Below are 27041 nucleotides of genomic sequence, written 5' to 3' on the forward strand. Positions count from 1 at the left end.
TTCTATGAATGTGGCACCTCCTCCTGCAATTCATCCCCAAACAGGAAATGGGATGGAGTTAGAAAGGCAGATGGAGGAGAAATGATGAGAGTAGGGATGTTGGTGGATCCCAGTTTGGAAAGAAAACAGCAGCATGTGTCCTGTGTGCCCACGAGTGGTAGGAAAGTAGTGGGGAGAGTTATTAGACCTGAGGGGAAAGGTAATCAGGGGGACAGGAAACAGGAAGAGGTCAGTAGAAATGCATTTGGATGAATTATTCAGAACAGGTTGGCCCTACCATATGTGCACTACCCAAAACACAGTCACACACACACACACACACGCACACACACACACACACACACACACACACACACTCATTCAAGCATTCAAGGCTCTTGGTACTATAAGTAAGCTTGTTAGAACTTTGGTTCTAATCAAAGCTAGAGGTGGAAAGTGGGGAGAAGAGAAAAAAAGTTAAAACAAATTTTAAAAACTGGAACATAATTGACATATAACACTGGGTAAGTTTAACGTGTACTTGACTGAGATTCTGTGTCCAAGCCCTCACAGCTCCTACATATAAAGAATTTGATCTCAAAGTAGAAATTAAACTGAGATAAAAATATAAAGTTATAATTCCCGTCTATCTGAGTCTGAGATGCATTCTTGTTATATAATAAAAGTAGGGGATTTATGGTCACGTAAGATTAGAAAATGATGAGTTAAACAAATTGAAGAGATTTTTTTCACTCCAGGACTGGTCAGAACCTTTCACATGTTAATAGATGCTTCCCAAACGTAAGTGATCGTAGAACTCTATTCCAAGAACATCTATAGCTTGGAAAACACAGCTTCAGTTTTTCAATGCTGATTTTGTATAGATGATGTGCATAACTGATTACACCAATCACTCACAGAATAGTTTTGATTACAAGATTTTCAGTACAACCCGTATCTCCTTCCTTCCCTGACCCTTATTCTCCCTCACACCCCAGTCTACTTCAGCCTGCACATCCCCAAAAATGTTTCTCCTAATATTTTTGATCCATCTAATGGACTTCTTAGCTCCTACAAACACAGAGAAATGATAGACTCTAAATATCCCTGTAAAACCCTAATCTGTATCCTGGCTAGAAAAATGTAATATCACATCTTCCATATAATAATGGATTAAGGTTCGTTTTGACTGAAAAACTTGAATTAGAGGTAAGATATGCCATTTGATGCATGTTTCTCTCTTCTTTTTGATCAGATTAATAAAGATTTTAGACAGGAAATCATCCTTTCTGTCAGGTATTTCTTTCCTAGGTGAATTTTATTATTCAGACCAGAATGTTCTCCAGAATATGTTCAAATATTCTCACCCACATTAAAAATGTGAGCTGCTTGAGGGCAAGGATGGTAGGATACATCTGTTTATAGCCTATGTCTAGCCCCATGCACAGCACATGGTAGTTGCTAAACAAATGTTTCTTAAATAAAATGTAGGATTTTAAATTGTAGATGGTTCAGAAACCATTGTCTAACGTATACAGAAAATACATATCATGGAGCAAAGCAGTATAAATACATCAGAGACTAAGCCCACCTAGATAAATGGATTGAATGGCCTTGTATGACAGAGCAGCTGTCATTTTCCAGTTGCTAAAAAAAAAGGTTGCCTGTAGTGAGCCAGAGGGATTAGGCATTTGATGTAAATCTGTCTTGGCAATGATATGTTCTCCTATTACAGTAAGTAATATGCATGTGTCCTCCTTTTTTTAAAAAAACACAATCAGAGACTTCGAGTTTCTCAACTGCAAATAAACCCTCCTTATTTCAGTTCTGTTCCTCCATTACTAATTTCCAGATGCTGCCATACTCACAAATAGTACTTGCTGCCGCTAGGAGCTGTCACTGGCACTGTGTCCACAGACTGCTAGCTGCTGGCTAAATTCTCTCTGGGTGATTGGCTCTTGCTTCATTAACTTTATGCAGCCTGGTTGAAATAGGGTTGATGGCTGCCAAGGGGACAGGAAAGGATAGGCAGAAATAGCTCTCTGTGGTGTTAGCCTTGGTGATGCTGGGTGAAAGCAGGTTACTTTCTCTGCCTCTCCCCCTACCTTGACCCCCACCCACCCTCTAGTGACGGCAACAAAAGGGACTATTTTCAGTGCTACACCCAGAAGATGCTGTTGTGTTTGTCAATGACATTATGGGAGAATTTTGTACCATTTTCAGTGAGACTGAAATACGGAAGAACCTTTTCCTTCAAAAGATTTTAGGAGGAAAAATAATCACACAAATTACATAAAATAATATCCCTGGCTCCACTGCAAAACAACCTAGTAAAATCAACGGGAATTAAAATCCTGGCTTAGAAGTAATTAGATGAGAATATAAATCATGATAATAAATTACATTTTGTTTCGATTTTCAAATATATTTAAGGTAAATTATGGACCACTTGCTGAACTATGAACTACACATTTAAGCTACATTTTAAGGACAAAAAGCTAATTATGAAAAATAAATGTTGCCAACGTAGACAGTAAGATAAATCTTAAAGTGCATGACTTTCCACTTGAACAATACTTTCTAGAAAGATTGCAGGTAAATGCTTAACCTTTAAGATTAAAACATGAATCAAACACGCTCTGAGTGAATGGAGATTTATAGAGCAATTTCTAGAGAATAAATAAACTATAAAAATATACTGCATTTGTTTGGCAAGTGTGGTGAGAAACTTTATTTCACCTGAGTGTGGCGGCTTTTCTGGGGTAGTGCGAAGGATGACAATGCCTGTGGTTTTATAACTCCCTAGGTGGAAATCACATTGAAAGACAGTGTAGTATGTGCTTACCTCTCACAGTGTGGTCCTGTGTACCCGACAGGGCATTCATCACAGATCAAGCCAAGACTTCGGTCCAAATGGCACGTCGGGCTAAAGCTATGTTGATGTCATTGGGGAACAACGGGGACAAGGAAGAAGCAGATACACAAAGTCATTAGCAGCATATTTTCATTTCTCTTCTTCCAATGTTGCTGTGACAAAAGGGTACAGGCTGGTCATTCTCGTCTCACAGATGGAGAGTAGGATCTGGCCAATCCAGGATAAAATGACATTGCTATTTCTGCAGACGTGAACACAGTCCAACGGAAAACAGTATCCCTGTGACATGCTATTAACTGATTTTTGACTGTTCTGGGTCCCTGATCATCAGTAACAAATGGGACTGTATAGCTGCTCTTGAGGGATTCCCTGGGCCTGGCAAAATACAGTCTCACATACTTTCTCTCTAGCCAAATCCTGATGAATTTGAAGCAACCCAGAGAAATCTGTTAGAGATTTTGGAAAACTCAGTATGTGGTAGTGGAAGCTGTGGTAGTGGTGGTGGTGGTGATGGGATTCCTCTGTCCAGTACTTCCGTCATGGGTGTCGGTGTGTGTGTGTGTGTGTGTGTGTGTGTGTGTGCAGGCTGCTGCCCCTGTGTACTCAGGGTTACACTGTTTACACAGACGGAACCCTCAGAAAAGCTTTCAGATGAGATCAAGCAGGCATATTCTGCCTAAACTTATAATAAAACGAAACAAACCAAAACAGCCTTGCCATTTCATATCTTCTGGCATGTTCCAAAGTTTCCCTCTCTCTTTGTACATATTTCCATCCTGGGTCTGAAGTCACGGAGTTGAACCCCAAGTCAGGAGCTAGCAGAGTAATTACATGCTAGCTTTAGCCTTCATCAACCTGTTCGACTCTGGCCATACTTCTTTGCCTCGTGAGAGACACCCTTCATGCATGGACCGTTACCTCAGAAGTGACACAATGGCTCTCTGAAGAGCCATCAACTGTTCTGAATTCTGTGAGTTCTGCTCCTCTGCCGTTTTCAAAGGAAATGCCCCCAATTACTCTTTCTCTCACTATGTTTTCCCTAAACAGATTTATTTTCTATTATATATGACAGGACAATTCAGTAGAGGTTTGCTTGATGGCTAAATGAATTAAAGAGAGAACAACAAATTAAGCACTGAGCTCATTTTGCTCCTGACACTTGTATGACTTTGGAATACTTTCTTAACTTTTGTGCAGATCCGATCATGCGTACTATTTTTAAAATAATATCCCTTTGGCTTAACTCATAGTAGTCCTGTAAATAGTTAATAGTTCTTTTACTTATTTATTTTTAACTGAAGTATAGTTGATTTACATGATTGTGTTAGTTTCGGGTGCACAGCAAGTGATTCCGTTTTATATATATATATATATTTTTTTTTTAAATTATTTTCCACGATAGGTTATTACAAGATATTGAATAGGGTTTCCTGTGTTATTTAGTAAATCCTTGTTGCTTACTTATTTTATGTATAGTAGTTTGTGTCTGTTAATCCCGTATTCCTACTTTATCCCTCTCCCACTCCCTTTCCCCTTCGGTAACCGTAAGTTTGTTTTCTATGCCTGTGAGTCTGTTTCTGTTCTGTATATCAGCGATCCCCACCCTTTTTGGCACCAGGGACCAATTTCGTGGAAGACAATTTTTCTATGGGCCGGTGGCGGAGGGGATAGTTCAGGCGGTAATGCGAGCGATGGGGAGCGGCAGATGAAGCTTCGCTCGCTGCTCACCTCCTGCTGTGTGGCCTGGTCCCTAACAGGCCGTGGACCACTACCGGTACATGGCCCGGGTGTTGGGGACCTCTACTGTATACAGATTCATTTGTATTATTTTTTGGATTCCACATATAAGTGATATCATACATTATTTGTCTTTCTCTGTCTGACTTACTTCACTTAGTATGATATTCTCTAGGTCCATTCATGTTCTTGCAAATGACATTATTTTATTCTTTTTGTGGCTGAGTAATATTCCGTTTATTTTATTTATGTTTGTAGCTGAATACCATCTTCTCCATACTTATAACTGCAGTTACAGCAGTAAGGGAATGAACCCGCAGTTTATGTTGTTGAAGGAGTATTGAAGCACAAATACAAATATATTTTATGAGGAGCTTTTATTTAGACTCATCATGTCAAATAGTTATATTACTAGAAGTTTAAATTCACTTAATTCTGAATACTGGATGGTTATAGGGAAAAGAGAGCATCAAGTTAGAAATCAAAAGTTTGGGTCCCGTAATAAAAATTTTATTCCACATCTTCTTAAACAGTCTTCTATTGATGGGCACTTGGGTTGTTTCTATGTCTTGGCTATTGTAAACAGTGTTGCTATGAACATTGGGGTGCACATATCTTTTCAAATTAAGAGCTTTCATCTTTTCTGGATATATGCCCAAGAGTGGGATTGCTGGATCACATGGTAGCTCTATTTTTAGTGTTGTAAGGAACCTCCATACTGTTTTCCATAGTGGATGCACCAATTTAGATTCCCACCAACAGTATACCCTCTCCAGCATTTATTATTTGTACACTTTTTGATGATAGCCATTCTGACCAGTGTGAGGTGATACCTCATTGTGGTTTTGATTTACATTACTCTAACAGTTAGCGATGTTGAGCCTCTTTTCATGTGCCTATTGACCATCTGTATGTCTTCTTTGGAGAAATGTCTATTTAGGTCTTCTGCCCATTTTTTGGTTGGGTTGTTTGTTTTTAAAGATTTAATAATTTTTATTTTTTGATAGTAGCAAGCTATTAGAACCAAGTAGTTCTATCTTTTAAAAAATTTCAACTCAGTGGAACATTTAAATGAATCTGTTGAGGTAAGTGGGGAAAAGCCTGGTCTGGCGTTATCTTGAGTTTACAAATCTTACTCAGATAAAAGATTTCACGTTAAGGGGTTCTGGTGGCTGCCACGAGCAGCAGAAGCAAGTTACACCCAGCCCATGGTCTGTGAGAGGGGACCCATCTTTCAGAGAGCAGCCTGTGGCTTGACACCCATGACCCAAAGGGAGCTTGCCAAGGGTGATTTTCTTGGCAGGAGTATGATTGCACTGAAGAGAAGAGGCACACGTAAAAATGGAAAGAAACAATTGTTGTTTCCTCCTCATGCTGTGATTTGCTATTGTTTTCAGACATAAACGGAGGACTGGATTTTGAGAAACCTCTGGAATGTACGTATGTTTTCTTTTAAAACTGGCATTCTTTAACTACCTCATCATCTACAGAGAAAGTGACTCTTAACTAGAAGCCCTAGGTTTCCCACCCATGTGGGACTACAATGATTGAAAGAAAACCATACCAATTGTTTATTGATCCTAAATTAGTTTACCATAAGTCACGTCAAAGGTTCTTGATAAGGCTTCTGACACTTTAAAACTATTTATAAAATAGATTTCAAATTCTTAAATATACTCGTGCCTCAGTTAAGGCTGACAGAAGTAAAATAAAACACACTCACTGACAGAAATCAATGCTTTTTCAGAAAAAAATTAAGCAATAACAATATATCAGATTTGACTAGCTCTTTACATTTTTAGAGTGCTTTTATGAATAATTCTATCACATTTTCACAAAATCCTATGAGCTGGTTGGGGCGGGCATAATTTTTCTTGCTCAAAGTCATATGCTAATTTCCAGGAGAATTTAGCACGGGATCCAAAACTTTTGATTTCTAACCTGATGCTCTCTTTTCCCTATAACCATCCAGTATTCAGAATTAAGTGAATTTAAACTTCTAGTAATATAACTATTTGACACGATGAGTCTAAATAAAAGCTCCTCATAAAATATATTTGTATTTGTGCTTCAATACTCCTTAAACCACATAAACTGCGGGTTCATTCCCTTACTGCTGTAACTGCAGTTATAAGTATGGAGAAGATGGTATTCAGCTACAAACATAAAATTAGAATGAGAAATAAACATGTACAACAAAAAATGTCTATAGAATTTGGATTGGCAAATGCAGCAACTTGACACTGATTTTGGCAAATACATGAAGCTAACTGTTCTGTGATAGAAAGAGGGAACTGTAAGATCTTTGTTGACTTCAAGTGATTCCGAGATTATGTCATCTAACTCTAGTTGGCTCGCTCTACACCAGCAGAGGCAATATTCGGCTCCCTGGATTATCCACTCCATGCCACAGAAGACACAAAAGATCAAGAATAGCAGGATTTTTCCACAAACAGGGGGAGGAAGAGAAGCTATTGCTGGAATAAACAGTAAGGATCTAAACATAGAAACAGTCTTTTTAAATGGCTGAATGTAAATTTTTATATTTATAATAATCCATTTATAAGTAAGTGTATATATGTACATACAAATGAATATGTATGTGAGCATATGTGCATGTATTTAGGTATGTGAACGTATAAATACAGATACAATTAGCTTTGTTCCAGAATGCATTTAATCTTACCTATCAAAATATGTACATTAAGATAAAATGGTGCAATACGATTAAAGAGAAAAAAACTAAAAAATAAGATAAAATCAGGGGTATATTTAGAGTGCAGAATGCGTATTGTAAAAAATGAGTATATATGTGTATATGTATATATTGTACAATATGTTCATTGGATAGTGGCAGATCAACATATGGCTTTGAACTTTCTCACAGCCAGTGCAAGAGGGAACTGAATTGCCTCTTGGTTTCTGTGATGTGACAGGAAATAATGAATTTTTTCATCACTGGCATAAATTTTCCATCATTAGGGGTTAGACAATCAGGACATGTTCTACGTTTGCATACAAAATAGGAGAGCAGGACTGCTTTTAACTAACTGTTACCTGGAACACTTGGGTAGGGGAAGACAGACCAGAAGGGATAAGATGCTGCAAAGTGTCAGTGAGTGAGGAAGCTAGGGCTAAGATGGTGTGACTGTCCACGAATAACTGCTGAAGGAGCAGAGGACTGAGAGAAAGAAGCGAAAAATGAAGGGCAAACTCATCTTACTTCATGACTGTGGTTTGGGTCACACGAATTTTTGAAATTTCTCCATAAGTTTTTTCTTCTTTCAGTTCAATGATATCTGTTCTCTTTATTCTCAGGAGGCCCATTTAGCAAACATATTTCTTTAATTATCTCTAAATAATGTGAAATCTGATGTAATGTCCATAATTGGATTTTGTAATTAGAATTGGGTTATTTTCTGTGCTTCTCTAAACATGAGTTTCTCATTTAGCAGAATAGGGATATGATCTGAGTAAAGACTTCATGCTGGTAAATTATGAAAGCAAATACTTAGCATAGTGCCACAATAAATTAAGTAATTAAACCTGCAGTTTTTCATCCTGTCTAGCTCCTTACATTTGAGTTAGCATAGCTGTTGCCAAACACTAGAGTCATTTTTTACAATGGACATTCATAGTTTGTCTAACATTAAGTTCTATTAAATTTTTTTTTTTTTGCTTCTCTTCAATGTCTCTGTAATTGTTTCTATTTCTATAGTGCCATTGGAAGAAGCACAGAGAGGTGAATCAGAATATACTGGTTCTAGTATTGGTTCTGCCACAAGCAAGCTGTATGATCACGATCCAGGCACTTAATTTCTCTGGAGTTTAGTTTTCCCTCTGGTATATGGGACTAGTAAGATACACGATAATCACCTGTGTGTACATAAAACTATATGTGGGAAAGTGCTCTAAAATACCTAGCACACCCTAAAATTTCTAAATAAAGTTGTTGAAATGAACATGTCCTTAAATTTAAATTTTGTCTTAGAATATTTATATTTCTCTGTTATAAGTACTAATTTTAACAACAATTCAATGTGGCCCCTTGAGTGAGTCCAAAAGTCAGCTCTAGAAGTGGTCCATCCTTTCAAAAATTTAAAGTTTAGCATTTCTGATGTGCATAAAGAAGTAGTATTCACAATGATATTAGTAGACAGAACTTATTAAGAGCCTACTCTCTGTTCAGCTTTGTGCCAAGATTATCTCCAATTTTATTATATAACTGATGAAAATCTACAATGATTTCAATCATATTATTTATTCAAACACATTCTAAGTGTTCAAGGGCAGACAGTCATGTGTCTCTTTCATATCATATTTAATCTATAAGCTGTGTGATGCCAGAAATTAATTAATATAAACATTTGAAATATTTACATTTTTATTTGCTTCTCTAGAGATAAATTTCACTACCTAGTTACAATCTATAGCTAGAATATATACATCACCAAGATGAGATGGCTAAGCAAACAGTGGACACTGTAAATAGTTGATGAAGTGATATATATATATATATAATTTAAATATTATATGCTTGTCTGTATTCATACATCATAATAATTATACTGATTTATCTCTATCTCCCTACACATTTGATTTATTTTGCAATATTATCTAAGAAATTTGGAGCCAAAATGCTTATGATCTATAAGATTTATGACTGGGGATTAAACAGATAAATCACCAAGGCAAAACTATCACTAAGCCTTACAATTTTAGATGAAGGTTGCAGCAACCTTTAGTTCACTTTTTTTTTTTCTGAATAACTTATGAACATTCAAATCCCATCTTCTGAATAATATGTAACTAGTCAAGTTATTCCTCAGAGTTTCTAACTCAGATTATAAGTGTAATGACTTTTTAAAAACTTTTTTAAAAGGGGAGTTTCTCTAAGTCATTAAGTGTCCCCATCATTTAGTGAATAAAAAAATTCAGGTTATTAGATTAAAATGAATTTTTCTCATCACTATTGTGCAGCTAAACTATGTTAATTTTCAAAGTTGTTTTAAATTTAAAAGACGCAATACCTCTGAAAACAAATTTTTAAACAAAGTGGATCATCACTGTTCCCTCTTTCTACTTATAAAAATGCCACTTTTTTATTTAAGTATAGTTGATTTACAATATTGTTAGTTTCAGATGTACAGCACAGTGATTCAGGTTTTTTACAGATTATATTCCACTATAGGTTATTACAAGATACTGGGTATAATTCCCGGTAAAAATGTCACATTTAAAGCTGGCATTTAAAATTGGTTTTTGCCCTCTATTGCCAATTCTACTTCTAAGGTTAAAATTACTACTTAATAATTTAATAATTATTTAATGTAAATGAAAGCACCTGAAATTAAGAATCTTTAAATACTTGGTGTAACTTACATTGTTATTACTGAGTTGTCTTTATTTTAAAGAAGCAAGATCTGCATAATATACCGAACTGTAATACAATACTTAAGAACATTTTATCACTGGACACTGGGACCTCAATCCTTTTTAGCACTGATGGATGGTATTTTAACGCTTACTGACTTTCTCCTTTCAGGAACACAATTAGAATCCATTTTAAAGTAGAGGCACAGTAAACAGAGAAGAATGGGTCATGAATGCCTGTAATTACCCAAGCAAAGTTCTCTCCCTAATGGCTCTTCTGCATTTATAGTAATGTTGGTCTAATTTGAGGATAAATTCATAAGGTCTACATATTCACTAAATTACATAATTCTGCAAATGTATTAGGCTAGCATTCCCATGGTACTATGAATGGTCAGCTGTGCTGAATGCCATTGACATTTTGGCTGAGAAGGAGTGCAATGCAGATGAGTGGCCAGATGCTATCCCTTTGTTTTCCTCACCTCAGTGAAAGTTTTGTATACGTTGGATGGTTCTGGAGAATTCCATTCAGCTACGTGAGTGAGTAGGTTCTCCATTGCTTGATCTGACCCTTCACAAGTACACCAGAGAGCAAGGTTTGTGTCATGTTATGACCAACATATTCATTATTTTCCTTTTGCCTTCTTCCTCTTCTCTGACATCTCTGGTTACCAAAGGATCTTCAGTTTTGTAACCATCCAGGCTCATGCCCTAAATTCTGAAAATGTTCTGATCACTAATATATAGTTACCCCATTTCCCATTTAAGTCTCTTAATGTTATCACTTAAAATGCAGTGTGTTTTTTAAAGAAGCCCTCAATGTAAAACTGTAGAGGGATTGAAAGCACATTGGACTTTAAACTTAAAATTCCAACTCTGATACTTTAATATTTTATGACTCTGAGCAAATTACTTAATAATGGTCAGTCCTTATATTAGGCTCACCATGTTCAATCATTGCTTTAGGTGCTTTGTGTATTTTAATTTATGTAATTCTCACAAGAACCCTATGAGAGGGTCCTGTTATCACAACTAATGACAAGAGAATTGAGGCACAGAGAGTTTAAGTAACTTTCCCAGAGTCACACAGCTAGAAAGTATGAAACTCAGCATTTAAATCAAGGAATTCTCTGAGAATTGGCACTATAATGCTCTTTTCCACTCGGAAACTCTTTTCTTAATCTATAAAATAACAGTAATAATACCCACTTATTGAATAGTTTTTGAAGGTAAAATAATGCCAAATATAGTGCTTGAGCCTATGCCTAGAATGTAGTAGGCTGCTTTCATTAAATCTTAGTTCTTTCTCTTCTTTTCCAGTGACTAAGATGGAAAATTCTGAGGGAGGAAGGTTGTCAGGAAAGAGGACAAGGATTTTTTCATGTGAGATGAAGTGTAGGAAGCATAGTTCCTACGAGGACTTTTAAATTTAATGACAGAATTATTCTCAAAGTCTTTAGCTTGTAGTATTTATGGACTCTAGTAACAAAAGACCATTTCCATTAGGAATATCTTGGGTAAGACCTCAGAGTATGACCAACTTGATAACACCTTCACATTAAAAAATTGTAACTGACAGATTTCATTAAAAATCATTAAAAACTCTTGCTCTGCAAGCATTAATACAGCATTTAGAAACAGGTGGAAAGTACATAAAATAATATGAATTTTATTAAGCACTAAGCTTGCCTTTAAGAAAAATTTTTGCAATTTCTTTGATTTAAAACTATAGTTATTTATAATTTTTACTAGTAAAAAGTGTTGATTATTGTTCAACATAATATGCCCCATTAAAATACAAAACATTTTTGGTTTCAGGGTCTTGCTTACGTATTTGCTTAAGGGATGGCTGCTCTAAGGGGAAAGTGAATTAGAGCAGCTGAAATACAGTGTTCCCCTAAAAGGTAAAAGGAAGAGCAGACAAAATATATACTTTTAAAAGTCTGGTACAGAAAGAGAAAAACAAGTATAGTATAATATCCCTTATATGTGGAATCTAGAAAAATGGTACAGATGAATTTATTTGCAAAGGAGAAACAGAGTCACAGATGTAGAGAACAAACTTATGATTACCAAGGGGGGAAGGGGGGATGATGAATTGGGAGATTGGGATTGACATATATACACTACTATGTATAAAATAGATAACTAATGAGAACCTGCTGTATAGCACAGGGAACTCTACTCAGTGTTCTGTGGTGACCTAAATGGGAAGGAAATCTAAAAAAGAGTAGACATATGTATATGTATGACTGATTCACTTTGCTGTACAGCAGGAAACTAATACAGCATTGTAAAACAACTATATTCCAATAAAAATTGATAAAACAAAGCAAAACAAAACAAAAACAAACAAAAATCAAAATCTGTTACAAAAGGTTATTATTTTAGGTGAACAAACAGAAAATTTTAAAAAAAGACAGAAAGAAACCTGGATGAGTAGAGAAATTGTATTAAGTTTGCATTAAACTTTTTCAAGATGTAGTTTATGTAAAATAAGATGTAAATTATCACCCATATTTCAATATTCATATAATTTATCATATAATACCATTATAACTATTTCAATAAGATAAACATATATATATACATAATATGATATATGATAATATGATAAACCCTGCGCTAAGGGACAGAACTGGTGCTTAAAGGTCAACTAACTGATTTTTTATTTTACCTTTTTGAGGGGTTTATGACTTGCCTAAGAGTTACAAATATTGTGTGACTGGGACCCAAATGAGCAGCATTTATATTAGTAGTCTTTTTATTACAGTATGAAGATGTGTGTGTGTGTGTGTGTGTGTGTGTGTGTGTGTGTGTGTGTGCAAGTGCTTGCCTGTGGGCACATGTCTACATTTGTATAATATATGTCTTCTGTTCTTTGGAGTTGGTTTAGAAAACCTATTTGAGTTCTGTCTCTTAGATATTAAATCCCCCAAACTAGAGCTAAAATACTAAAAATTCTGTGGAATAAATAGCCATAACTTTAAATGTTTTATATTTAGAAAAACTCACAGTATCTTCTTGAGAAATTCATGCATAAATTTATTATTTTTTTATGTGTGACAAGAGAAAGGGTAAATTCTATATCAAAAATACACATGCAGAACTGGATTCCCAGCTCATGGGAGAGGTTAAGTTTGTTACTCACTTATTGGATGGGATATTGAGTGGACAGGCACAGGGCTGACAGTCATCAGAGGTTCCTTTAGTAGCATCACCATAGAAACCAGGAAGACATTTATTGCAATACAGGCCACCAGTGTGATCCTTACAGTTCTGAGGAAGAAATGCACATCAGAGTTTATTATTTCGGTATCAAGCATCAACATGTTACCAAAAATAGATCTACAGAATCATTAGTCTATTCCCCGCCAGCAAGAATAATTTTCCACATTAAATGGTCAATTTTACAGCTGGGAAAGAGCACTGCAAGTTAATTTAATATCTAGCTTATAAACTACACACTAGTTTCAGCATATGAATACTTACAAAAAGATGACTGAAATTCATTATAAATTTTTTTCATTATGCAAATAGTATTTCCTTTTTTTCTTTGGTTTTTTTTTTTTAAGTAAATACAAGTGATTGTGAGTGTGTGTATGTATGTATAGTTATAGAGTCTTAATAATATATGTTTAATGGAAATTGTACCTGATTTAGGTAAAAATCAATTGTTCAGCTTAAAACTGCTGATTCAGTGAGAACTATGGCTAATCCTACAAATCCTCTGACACTATGGCCTTTTACATCAGAGATTAATTTGGACCTCAGTAGGCTCTGATGATGTGGACAATGCACTAATGTATTACAGCTGCGAGGGCCTTGCTTCACTCATAATTTAAAAATGAGAATATTGAAAAACTTAAAAATGTATACCAATAAATAATAAAACCACAAGGCACATAACAATTTCCCTAACACACTGTTTTTTATTTTTTATTTTTTTATTTTTTTTTAACATCTTTATTAGAGTATAGTTGCTTTACAATGGTGTGTCAGTTTCTGCTTTATAACAAAGTGAACCAGTTATACATATACATATGTCCCCATATCTCTTCCCTCTTGCATCTCCCTCCCTCCCACCCTCCCTATCCCACCCCTCTAGGTGGTCACAAAGCACCGAGCTGATCTCCCTGTGCTATGCGGCTGCTTCCCACTAGCTATCTATTTTACGTTTGGTAGTGTATGTATGTCCATGCCACTCTCTCACTTTGTCACAGCTTACCCTTCCCCCTCCCCATATCCTCAAGTCCATTCTCTAGTAGGCCTGCATCTTTATTCCCGTCTTGCCCCTAGGTTCTTCTGACCATTTTCTTTTTTTTTTTAGATTCCATATATATGTGTTAGCATATGGTATTTGTTTTTGTCTTTCTGACTTACTTCACTCTGTGTGACAGTCTCTAGGTCCATCCACCTCACTACAAATAACTCAGTTTTGTTCCTTTTTATGGCTGAGTAATATTCCATTGTATATATGTGCCACATCTTCTTTATCCATTCATCTGTTGATGGACACTTAGGTTGCTTCCATGTCCTGGCTATTGTAAATAGAGCTGCAATGAACATTGTGGTACATGACTCTTTTTGAATTACGGTTTTCTCTGGGTATATGCTCAGTAGTGGGATTGCTGGGTCATATGGTAATTCTATTTTTAGTTTTTTAAGGAACCTCCATACTGTTCTCCATAGTGGCTGTATCAATTTACATTCCCACCAACAGTGCAAGAGGGTTCCCTTTTCTCCACACCCTCTCCAGCATTTATTGTTTGTAGATTTTTTGATGATGGCCATTCTGACCGGTGTGAGATGATATCTCATTGTAGTTTTGATTTGCATTTCTCTAATGATTAATGATGTTGAGCATTCTTTCATGTGTTTGTTGGCAATCTGTATATCTTCTTTGGAGAAATGTCTATTTAGGTCTTCTGCCCATTTTTGGATTGGGTTGTTTGTTTCTTTGATATTGAGCTTCATGAGTTGCTTGTATGTTTTGGAGATTAATCCTTTGTCAGTTGCTTCATTTGCAAATATTTTCTCCCATTCTGAGGGTTGTCTTTTCGTCTTGTTTATGGTTTCCTTTGCTGTGCAAAAGCTTTGAAGTTTCATTAGGTCCCATTTGTTTATTTGTGTTTTTATTTCCATTTCTCTAGGAGGTGGGTCAAAAAGGATCTTGCTGTGATTTATGTCATAGTGTTCTGCCTATGTTTTCCTCTAAGAGTTTGATAGTGTCTGTTCTTACACTTAGGGCTTTAATCCATTTTGAGTTTATTTTTGTGTATGGTGCTAGGGAGTGTTCTAATTTCATTCTTTTACATGTAGCTGTCCAGTGTTCCCAGCACCACTTATTGAAGAGGCTGTCTTTTCTCCACTGTATATGCTTGCCTCCTTTATCAAAGATAAGGTGACCATATGTGCATGGGTTTATCTCTGGGCTGTCTGTCCTGTTCCATTGATCTATATTTCTGTTTTTGTGCCAGTACCATACTGTCTTGATTACTGTAGCTTTGTAGTATAGTCTGAAGTCAGGGAGCCTGATTCCTCCAGCTCCGTTTTTCTTTCTCAAGATTGCTTTGGCTGTTTGGGGTCTTTTGTGTTTCCATACAAATTGGGAAATTTTTTGTTCTAGTTCTGCGAAAAATGCCAGTGGTAGTTTGATAGGGATTGCATTGAATCTGTATATTGCTTTGGGTAGTAGAGTCATTTTCACAATGTTGATTCTTCCAATCCAAGAACATGGTATATCTCTCCATCTATTTGTATCATCTTTAATTTCTTTCATCAGTGGCTTATAATTTTCTGCATACACACACTGTTTTTTAAAATTGAAATGGTATTTTTCTGTCAATTAGTATTTTTTGAAACCATGTTCTTTTCAAAAATAAAAAAAATCAAAATAAAGTAATTTATATCTTGATTTCTTCAAATTAATTAAAGTATATTCATAAACCCACTTTGTGTTCACAAAATTGATCAAGACTGGTAAAGGTGAGCAATCAGATAATCAACAAATGAAATTGACTATAAAGCATTGATAAGTTTTAATGATGTTTTGGTATCATGTAAACATAACTTCTTCAGTCTCCAATGATACAATAAAATGTATCTAATGCCTATTACCTATCATACGATATGGATTTATTATGACTGAAATACATTTTTAATTTTACAAGCATATAAAATGCTATTTTTTTCTCATTTCAAAAGAATTCATCAGAGCTTGGATTGCAAAACCTTTAATTTTATCATCAATAACTAAATAGGTAGAGGAAATGGCTAATAGCCAAAATATAAATTCACTTTAAGCATAAAGTAAAAATTTATTAATCTGATTGACCAATGAGATAGCCAGCTTGATTCAATGAAAATTCTGAATTATTATTTCTTTTAGTATATTTTTAAGAAGCTCAATTTTAATTACACTTAGTAAGTGGATTTAATTTAAAAAACCCATAAATAAACACTTCTGAACATAGCTTGTTAAATTCCTTGGGGAGAGGGACAGATTCTTTATTGTAGACAATGTTAAATGAAAATCCAATAATCCACTTGCTTACATTCTGTAAATGGGGGAGTTAAGCTCATAATATATGAAGTTTTCAAGCTCTGAAATCTCATGACAGTTTCATGACAGTGAGTAGGTAATTCTTTAGTATCTGGTGATACTTGAAAATAGGTTTTTCTTTAAGGTATTTAAAATTCTCAAATTTGTTTAGCAACCCTCTATCAAAGTAGCAAAGGTGTTAACTTTATTATCCACATTTGTCTAAATAACAGCACATTGGGATGGAAGGTGCAAAACATGGACCAATTTGATGAAAGGCTTTCCTCTTTGATTTCATCTTCATATTAGTTCCTTGCAGTTTTCAAGTTTAAAGTTGTCTCTTACTAAAAAAAAGTATGTTTTTTCAATATTCTTTGCATATTGTCAGATTGACACAATCAAAATTATATCTTCAAAGACTTAGGGGTTTTAAAAAATAAGATTATAAAACTGATTATGTTTTAACCATGTTGCAAATGGTATTTCTAAAACTCAACTGAAAATCTTGCACAACACAGAGACCCTGCTTTTCTTTACTGATTTGAAAGAAAAATAACATGTAGAAGTTTCTTACATTTCCTAATGTCATATTTCAGTTAATGTAAATAAAATTAATCTTAAAACTCAAGTGTTTCTGCAGTTGAAACCATAAAACAATATTAGACAACAATACAATGGAAAACCCAAACTGAAAAAGACGAAAGGTTCACTCTGATGGGCTGGTTATTTTTACAGGTGTCCTGCTACAAAAGTACTTTCCAAATGTCTATTCACATCGCTTATCACAAGAACAATGACAAGGAACAAGTATCCAATCTTCCCATGTGGCTTGAGAGTTTCCTAGGTCACTTCAAAAGTACTCTGAGTCAGAATGACCTTTTAATATATAATAAGTCCGCCCTATAACAGAGGTCTGGATTTTGATCTGATATCAAAAAATATTTCAGTTAATTTCTAATTAGATTTCAAAGCCAAACTAAAAAGCAGTTTATCTGTAAGTTCTGTAAATTTTCTGTCTAATGCTGGTGGGGGGAAGCATAAATAATAAAAGAAAAGGAAGCTAAAATGCGGGTCAACCAAACAGTAAGAATGCCTTTGATGTGCAACATTTAAATATTTTTCTCTTTGTGGATCACATTAGAATGAATATACTCAAAATGGAACATCAGCATTTAGTTATCAATACCATTTCAGATAAAGAGCATTTGAAAGTCTCCAGAAATATGTTACATGATCACCTATTTACCAGCTACAGTGGGAATCTCAGAAAACACCCCAGATTCTGTCTCTATCATCAAGATCTCTGTTGTTTCCCTAAGATTCATTGTGTTATTTGAAGTAGCCTCCTATCTTCCTGTCCATGAAACAAAGTCAGTAAACTAGGCTTCATTAGTAGAAGGCCTCACATAATCATTGATCCTCTCCCTTCTTCCTCCCAAAATTATGCTGGATGAAACTATTTTATTCTAAAACAATGGGCTTTCATTCTTAGAAATATTACATAACCAAATGAACTAACAGCATGATTTTAGACTTAATGAATGCAACATGAAATATTACTATTAGGAACATTAAAAGTCTGGTATCATGAAATATTTATTTTTGTCTTTCTAGGTTTCAGTAAAGCAAATCTATATCTGGTTTGGGCTGAATATTTCCTATTGCATGTTAGTAAAGTGCTTAAAGGTAACTCAGTATTTTTTCCAAGGTACATTTTAAAAGACTTATTGTATAATTAAAATGAAAATCACTTAGTCTTTCTATTCATAACAATGCCATTTGAAAAATCTACTGATCCACAAATTAAGGCTATCACGCTTTATACTGCAATGCAATTAAACAAAATCTTCTATAGAGAAAACAGAAAGAGCATCAGTAAACCTAAATGCCAAATCACATTGAAACAAAAGCCCTGAATTTTCATTTTGGATTTTTCCCAGAAGCTTTTAAGTAGAAGAAAAAGGGTGGGGGGAAGAATGAGCAAGAGAAAGAGAGAACATTAAGAAATACAGATAACAGAGTCTGCCTTAAATTCTACAGGGAAATGAGAGTATGATATCTTCCTAAACTGGCACCATTTCAAATTGTGTTTCTGCAAGACTAATGAAATGAGAAGTGTTGTTTCAAGCTTCATGCCATGTCAGACAATATAAAACTAACATGCCCTTGAGTTAATCAGAATGGTCTATTCAGTGTAATTCTCTAATCCAAAAGCTTCTTAGCAGGATGGAAAGTACTTTGCCTTTTGCAGAGCTTTTTTTCTGGTTAAAGTATAGACTTAATTGTAGAAGGAGTAAGCAGCTCTGGTGAATATGTATTGCATATATTTATTATTTTTTAATCTATATATGATGCTTTGTATTTAGTTAAATGCTGACATTTGAAAATAAAAAAAAGTGTAGTATTCCCTCATTTTCAAAGTGAAAAAAACTGAATTATGCCTATTACAGAGGTTATATTTTATACTTTTCATATTATGGGGATATAAATTATTTTCTGCTACAGAAATACAGTCTATTTTTTGGTAGATTTATGGAAGGGATTGAAACCATATATATTTGTGGTAGATAGGTATCCCAGTCATTAGTTATGCTTTACTATGATGTATCTGATCTTAATTCAATTCTTAGACTAATATGAATAAACACTTTCTAATGCTTGTTAGTCAGGGAGACCACATATGAAAGAATGTTCTCAGCTTCCAACTCAGTGCAATATAAAGAGTGCCATCAAATCACTTCCTGACTCAAGTATTTAAGGTCCCAAAGGTAGTAACTGAATTGCAGGGCCTATTGAGCTGATTTCAGCCCTGTCAATCAGCATCTCCAAAGGAGAAAGCACTTACCAGGCATTCTCCAGTGATATCATCACAGGATTCCGCGTGACCAAAGCACTGACAGGGTTCACAGATGCCACCAAAAATAGTGCCGTTAACTCGTCTGTGCCTAGGCCAACAAGACTGAAAGGAAGATAAGGCTTCAAGTTAGTCTCAGGGATTTTTTAAAAGTTTGCTTTTTGTCTTTATTGGATAAAGGAAAATATTTAGGTAGCAAACCCAGAAAATGTGCTTGTCAAAGCATTGCCATTATGGAAATATTGCTACAGAGCTATTCCTCCTGACATGGGAGCTTCGTACTAACCTTAGTATTATTGGCAGGTATGAGATTAGAAGAAGCATTAGCTTGATGTCTCTTCTGAAATAGCAAAATAAAGCAGAGATATAAAGAACTGAAACATGACAGTCTCAAAGTAAAAAGCACAGATAAGAAAATGGAAGAAAAAGTACTGAAAAAAAGCAGCCGACAGAAATGGACTCTTCAGAACCTCAGCCTAAGAGAGCACCTAATGTCATTCCAAGGAATGTAGATTCTCTGGAGTGACCTCCCTTTCCCACGTACAAACTGCCCATAACTCTGTCACTTTCAGAAAAATCTCTGCAGTCATTTGGAAGAAAGGTAGCATCTGCTTTTACATTTGATCACACACATATATAATTTACACCTCTCATTCTCAACTTCCTCCATCCTATTATGCTTTCTCAAATCTACACAAAATAGTTTATGATTTATTTACCATATATTTATTCCCTTGATATTTTATTTTATGGCATTATTCTACTAGAACTCTACTTATATCTATCATTTCCTTTTTAAGTGTGAAACACTTTACCATCCAAAAATAGAATTCTGATTAGAAAAAGGGTATTTGGGCCATACAGTATCTGTGTGTCTGTGCTGGCTTTCAGTTCACCGTCATGTTTAAGTTTCTCTTCCGTTGGGGTCACTATAAGTTGGATGGGATGCAAAATAAGGGGACAAACTTCACTGCCCTCTAGGAGGTTATGATCTCCATCAAGTTAAAATTGCATTTTGTGGGTTATTTACCATATTTCTGGATGGTTAACTATGACATAATATATCATGAAAAGGCCTTTTTTTCCCAGTTGAAAGTGGAAACGAGAGAAACCACTGAAGTAATAAAGAATACAGAATTGTGTTGTGTATTGTTGGAAATGTTCCTACTGCCTCAGGATATGAGGACTCTTAAATGTGAACATCGATAGCAAACACATAAAAAAAAAGGATGAGCTGATACTTCATATCTGAAAGGAAAACAAAACAAATTTCTTCTTAATTTGCACAGTACAGAAAAGGTGTCAATTTTCTAACCTCTTCTAATAATTTCTCCTCATTAAAAATGTTGTTACCCTAGACTTATTATAGAAGAGATTTTGTAATGTAATATATATTTCTAAAAACTAGTGAAGCTACATGTCCAGAAGGGGGTAGAAATTAAGGGTGTTGATAACAAGGAGAGAACTGATTTACTCTTTTCAGGACAAATATTCATGGAATTGTCATTAATAAGTGATATATATATATATATATCTGCAAATGTACTGCTCATACCCCATCTTCTTTCTTCAAATTTCCCAACTCTTTACACCTCTCTCTTAGCCAGTAATTTCACCTCATTAGTCACAGAGAAAATTAAAGCCACTGGAAGCCGAATTTCCACTACCAAGTCCACAAGCATAAGTGTATATTTCCATTTGTCATATTCCCCTCTGGAACAGGTATGCAGGATTCCTCATCCTCTCAAAGGAATATCACTGCACTTGTAATCTGTATTCCATTATCTATTGTCTTCCCAATATTTCCTCTCTGTGCTGCATCAGTAATAGCTTTCCTTTCTGTTGGATCATTACTATCAGCTTGAAAATACGATCTAGTATCTCCGTCAAAAATCAGCTAACAGAAAAACAAGACAAAATTACTTCCTTAATATCCTATAACTTTCAGTTACCTACCTGTTTTTCTTTTCAGTAAGACTGCGTTAAAAAGAATGGATATATATATATATATATATGTGTGTGTGTAACTGATTCACTTTGCTGTACACCTGAAACTTCCACAACATTGTAAATCAACTATACTCCAATAGAAGTTTAAACAAAGAAAAAAATTAAAAAAAAATAAAATGTCTTTTCTTCCTCACTTCCCTTTTATGCTTCATTCCATCCTAATCAGCCTTGTGCTATCACCACTTGATTAAAACTGCTCTTGTCCATGTCACCAAATTCCAGGGAGCCAAATCCAATGAACAATTCTACAATCAACACTTTATTGCTCTCTCATCAAGATATGGTTTAGTTGATTCCTATCTCCCTCAAAAGTCCTCTTCTCGAAACTTCCATGATATTACAGTCCCAAAGTTTCCACCCCATTTCTTTGCTGTCTCCTCTGCTTCAACCCACTTCTCATTGTCAGGAGCTCCTGGGGGCTTAGTCACTTTCTTTTTCTTTCCACGGGTTCTCCCAGGTCATTTTATTTAGTCCCCTAGTTGATGATTCCTTCTAAATACATATCTCTAGACCAGACAGTTATTCTGAGTTCAGGACCTACATTGGACATTGACAGTACACTTCATAGCTCTTTCAAACCTAATATTTCCAAAATGGATTGCTGATTCCATCCTCCCCATCACAACTGTTCCTCTCCCAGTTTTCCTCAGCTCAGTAAATGGCACCACATCCAATTGCTCAAGCTCATCATCTGACTCATTTTTAAAATCTTCAGTTTTTTCAACTCTCCCATGGCATGTCTATCAGTAAGTCCTATTGGTTCTACTACCAAAATATATTTAGAATAAACACATGTCTTTCTACATCCTCTGTCATTATACTAACAAACCACTATCATCATTGCATTCTACCACAGTAGCATATTAACCATTTTCCTTCCTACCATTCCTGCCATGTACAATATGTTCTACACACTGTAGTTATAATGACTTTTTCAAAAAAATATAACTCAGATCATGGCATCACCCAGCTTAAAGCCTTCTTTCCATTGCATTTAGAATAAAACCGCAAGTTCTTATCATGCATGCAAAGCTCTGAATGGTCAGCCTCCTTCAATCATACCTTGTGCCACTCTCTTACTTGCTTACTAAGCTCCAGCCATACCTGCCCCCACTCAGCTCCTTGCTGACTCCAAACTCTGTTTCACTTCCTCCTCAGCTCCTTTTACCTAAGCTGACCCTAAACTCAGTTTAGATGCTACCGCCTCAGAAAACCTTCCTGACAACCTCTCATAAAGTAGTCCCTCCCGTCTAATCTTCCTATACCCATTCTCAGTACCTCTGTCAAGGCACCCTGTTTATTTTCTTCATGGAATTTATCATATTTATCTAAATTTTCTTTGTGGCATCATATAGAAGAGGGAACTGAGATTTGAATTAAAATACCTTTTTTTAGTACCAAACTTTGCTTTCACTTCCTCACCTGTTCCACTTGTCAAGTGAAATGAATTATGATGATACTAGGAAAGTATGAAAATATTTGAAAGATGAACTGTGGGGGGATTTATAAGAAGTAGAAATGAGAAAAAAAGGATTCTGAATCAACACTGTGGACCCAAACAAAACAGAAGAGAATGATTTTATAATGGAGTTATAGAATGTGTTTTTGGTAAGCTAGAATTAAGACATTAATAGTCTTTGGAGTTTACTCAGCTTTTAAAGGATCCAGTGATATTAGTGATAACAAAACTAGAGTGCCTGGCCTTAGGAACTCAATAAAAAAGCAAATGAATTTAGGAAAGGATAGGAATAGTTAATAGTGAGTTTAAGGATAGGAAGTTTCAATAAAGAAAAGAAGGAATTATTAGAGTAGAAAAAACTAAGAAGCCAGAGAGAAACTCCAGAGTTCATTGTCTTCTGATTCAACTAAATTCTTTTATGGATTCCAAAGTAACTTTATTTATCAATTATCATGTGAGAGGCACAGGAAGGTTTTCTTATCCCTACTCTGCTTCTTTGTTCTGACTCTTCCACACTCGCTTGCTTCTCTCTCTTCCTACCTAATTGTTACCATTATTTAGCATCCAATTTGAGGTTTTTCCACCCTAGGATACTTTCTGTGACGTCTCTCTCCACTGGAATTGCTCACCTCTTTGAAAGATTATTGCACTTAAGTTCTGTACCAGTTACTGGAGCCTTAATTATATAGGGCTGTGATCCAATTTTTCATAGGTATTTGTTCTGTCTCCCTAAACAGACTGTTAGCTCTTTAAGAACAGGGATTGTGATGTAATCTTCTTGATAATCCCCTCAGCATCTAGGGCAGAATTTACCAAAGATTCTTAATAAATACTTTTGAAGAAAGAAAAGAAGAAACAAAATGCATAACCAATTAAATAATTCTAATATTCAGACAATTTTAGATTCAATGGGCATTTGAAATTTGCATAAAAGATGATGAAGAGCACTGAGAATAAACAATGTAGGAATAAGTGTTAAACCAAGAATAGAATCAAGGTACTTATTATTTCAGTTGAAATAAGAACATAAAGGTTCAAAGAGAGCTTTCTGGTTTGAAATAAAAACTGCTAGGCTCTTAATAAAAAAATACTTTTCATCAAGTACAGTATTTATTTTACATGTAAAATCAAATTTGGGTTGAGAGAGCTAATTCATTTCCATGATTATTTTTCTCTTCTCTATTTGAATTTTGGAAAAGTGACAGTGAATTACATATAGTTTTATTTCCGGATAGGTGAATCTGAGCCCAGTTAAAGAAAACACATTTGTCACCAGTATGACTCTAAGCCCTGAGTATCCTCTCGTAGCATGCATTATTTTAAAGTACAAGAGAAACGACAAAGCAAGGCCTAGGGTATTTCTGTAAATGGCATAATGGGGTAGTGTGCTGAAGTGGAACATCTTGGTACAGTCAGATGATTCCTTAAAGGCACCATTTTTAAAGAATTTAAGTTCCCATTTATCCGCAAGCCATACCCTCTATCAGGGAAATGGTGTTTATATTTTTTTGATCAGATTTCAAGTAAAATCAATTTTCAAACTACCTAAAGAAAATACATAAAAGTAAATAAAAATTATTACCTTAGAAAGACACAATGTGATATTAAGTAAGGAACATTAATCTTATTATAAATCTAGAATATTGAGACGGCAATAAATATCTCAAACTTTAGGTGCTAAACAAATCAAAGACCTGTAGGAAATTTTCTAGATTAAGGTATTTCTTCCATATATTATGTTCTGGACATTTTAAAGATTGAGTCCTTCAGATGATTGTGATTCGGTTGTATTCTTAGGAATAAAGTAGAGAAAGAATGTGGTACATAGGATTAAAAAATGTGGAAAGGGTGAAAAAGAAAAGAAATGGTGCTAAATTCCTCATACGTACTCAGGTGGAAATGAAAGAGAAATATATTGAAATATTATTCCACCATCATTTATCCTATTTTATCAACAGATTAAATTGAAAACAAACACTTAAAAAAACATCAGATTTTTAGCTATATGCCATAAGGCAAAATACCTCTACAGGAAACCTAATCTCAAGATGGCATTATATGAGTAACACTATTTGAAAGTCATGACTTTTTCGCAGATATTGGAGTTTCTTCTCTAACTAATAATACACTATCATTTGTGCAATCCTTGATGAAAAAACTAAGCTTGTTTTAGAATAGTTTATGGAAAATAATGCTGAAGGAACTTAGAATGCAGTGAAACTATATTCTTGCAAACTTACTTCACAGGAGGAGCCAGTATACCCTGATGGACATTGACAAACTTCCACAGCTGCTGCAATGCTTCTGTCAGTAGGATAGGGGACAGCAGATTCAAGGCCAACAGAGCTCAGCCTGGAGCAGAAGGAAAAATAAATGGTCAATAAGCAACAAACTCCTAGGTGATACATCTCTTGAGGAATAGTATAGAAACAACGATGTAAATATAAGCAAGTTTTTATGTTGAAAAAGAAGGCAAATGAATATCCATAACTTGATGCTGTGGTCATTCATCATATTAGGCAAAGTCAGCCCAGTTAAAAGTGCTCACAACCAGTACCACAATCAAATGTTGAAAAGATATGACTATTCTTGCTCATTTCTTGGTTTTTGGCTATGTGTTTTGACTCCCCCCCCGCCTTTTTTTTTTTTTTTGAGATACAGAGTTTAAAATCAGAGTTGAAGGGGCTTCCCTGGTGGTGCAGTGGTTAAGAATCCGCCTGCCAATGCAGGGGACATGGATTCGATCCCTGGTCCAGGAAGATCCTACATGCCGCGGAGCAACTAAGGCTATGTGCCACAACTACTGAGCCTGGGCTCTAGAGCCTGCGAGCCACAACTACTGAATCTGCGCACCCTAGAGCCCGTGCACGCCGCAACCACTGAGCCCGCGTGCTGCAACTACTGAAGCCCGCGCACCTAGAGCCCGTGCTTCCCAACAAGAGAAGCCACCGCAATGAGGAGCCCACACACCGCAACAAAGAGTAGCCCCCGCTTGCCACAACTAGAGGAAGCCCGTGCACAGCAACGAAGACTCAACACAGCCAAGAAAAAAAAAAAAAAAAAACATAGTTGAAGGAATTTTTAAAACAGAAAACATTCATATGACTGACTTCTTTTTAATATTTAAACTAGAAAAGCAGAAGGACATATTATTAATATTCAGTCCAACCTTTTAAATTTAAAGAAAAATGGAAGCAAAAAAAAGAAAAAGAAAGAAAAGAAAGATGGAAATTATTTTGGTTGCTTTTTCTCAGAGATAGATCTTCATGTTGGTAGGTAAAAGTGAAACTTTTTCAAATGCTCAGTTGAATTAGAACTATTTTCCTAAATTGTTTTGGGCCTAAATTAAATTCACTGTTTTCTGTACTTAGGGGCTTCATTTTATTGGTACTTCTGTACAATCTGGTGATTTTAGCACAGAGATTTGGTATCATTCCTTATTCCTAGGAAAAGCTGGCTTGGCCAAATTGAAAAATGCTGTTACGTAAGTGGTATATATGTATAGTGTGTGTATGTATTTCTTTCCAAATATGCAACCAATATATAAACCAATTTAAATAAATGTCATTAGTGTCTTATTGGCTTTTTCCCATTAAAAAAAATAAAATGTAAAATCTTCATTGTTAAGAACACAAACTCAGAAGTCAGACAGATCAAGATTCATATCCTGTCTCTGACATTTACCAGTCCCGTAGCCTAGGAAAAATTACTTAACATCTCTCGGCCTCAATATCACCATCTATGTAATGGAGATAAAACAAGAGTCCATACATGATGAGACTGATTAAAGGATTAAATGAAATAATGAATGTAAAGTTCTTGATATAGTATATAACTCATATACGTGGTTATAAAATGTTAGGCATTTTATTAACATATATTTACTCTTGCAACAGGATCAAAATGACTACATGAGTAGTACAAGAAATACTGTTTCCATCCCCAAAACTAGATTTTTGTCATTTTAATGTATTAAAATAAATTTTAAATAAACTCTAAGAGCACAAAATTAAATGACTGCTATTGATTCATAATAATTACTGTTTTTTTAAAATGATTGACAGATCTCCATAATACATAATATGCCATTATTTAACCATAAAAAAGATGTAACTGATTCTTGCTAGGGTATGCATTTTTAGTTGCTTTCTTAAGAGTGGTGGTAGATTTTTATTTTTTGGCGATTCACAATTACCAAAGAGCTTGCCAG

At 35.1% G+C, this 27041-nt stretch overlaps 1 protein-coding gene across 2 annotated transcripts in view; it reads right to left on the bottom strand.

Annotated features, from left to right (window-relative positions):
- LAMA2 (laminin subunit alpha 2) overlaps window positions 1–27041 on the bottom strand; it is a 623525-nt gene that overhangs the window by 226478 nt on the left and 370006 nt on the right. For both annotated transcript variants that reach the window (XM_068551053.1, XM_068551052.1), the window contains exons 15-18: window positions 25072–25183; window positions 19354–19467; window positions 13116–13243; window positions 2825–2911 (exon numbers count right to left, since the gene is read on the bottom strand). In XM_068551053.1, the coding sequence (XP_068407154.1) occupies window positions 2825–2911; window positions 13116–13243; window positions 19354–19467; window positions 25072–25183 (441 nt within the window). The remainder of the gene's footprint in view (window positions 1–2824; window positions 2912–13115; window positions 13244–19353; window positions 19468–25071; window positions 25184–27041) is intronic.

Source organism: Eschrichtius robustus, chromosome 9 (genome assembly GCF_028021215.1).
Source record: "Eschrichtius robustus isolate mEscRob2 chromosome 9, mEscRob2.pri, whole genome shotgun sequence".
Taxonomy (NCBI): Eukaryota; Metazoa; Chordata; class Mammalia; order Artiodactyla; family Eschrichtiidae; genus Eschrichtius; species Eschrichtius robustus.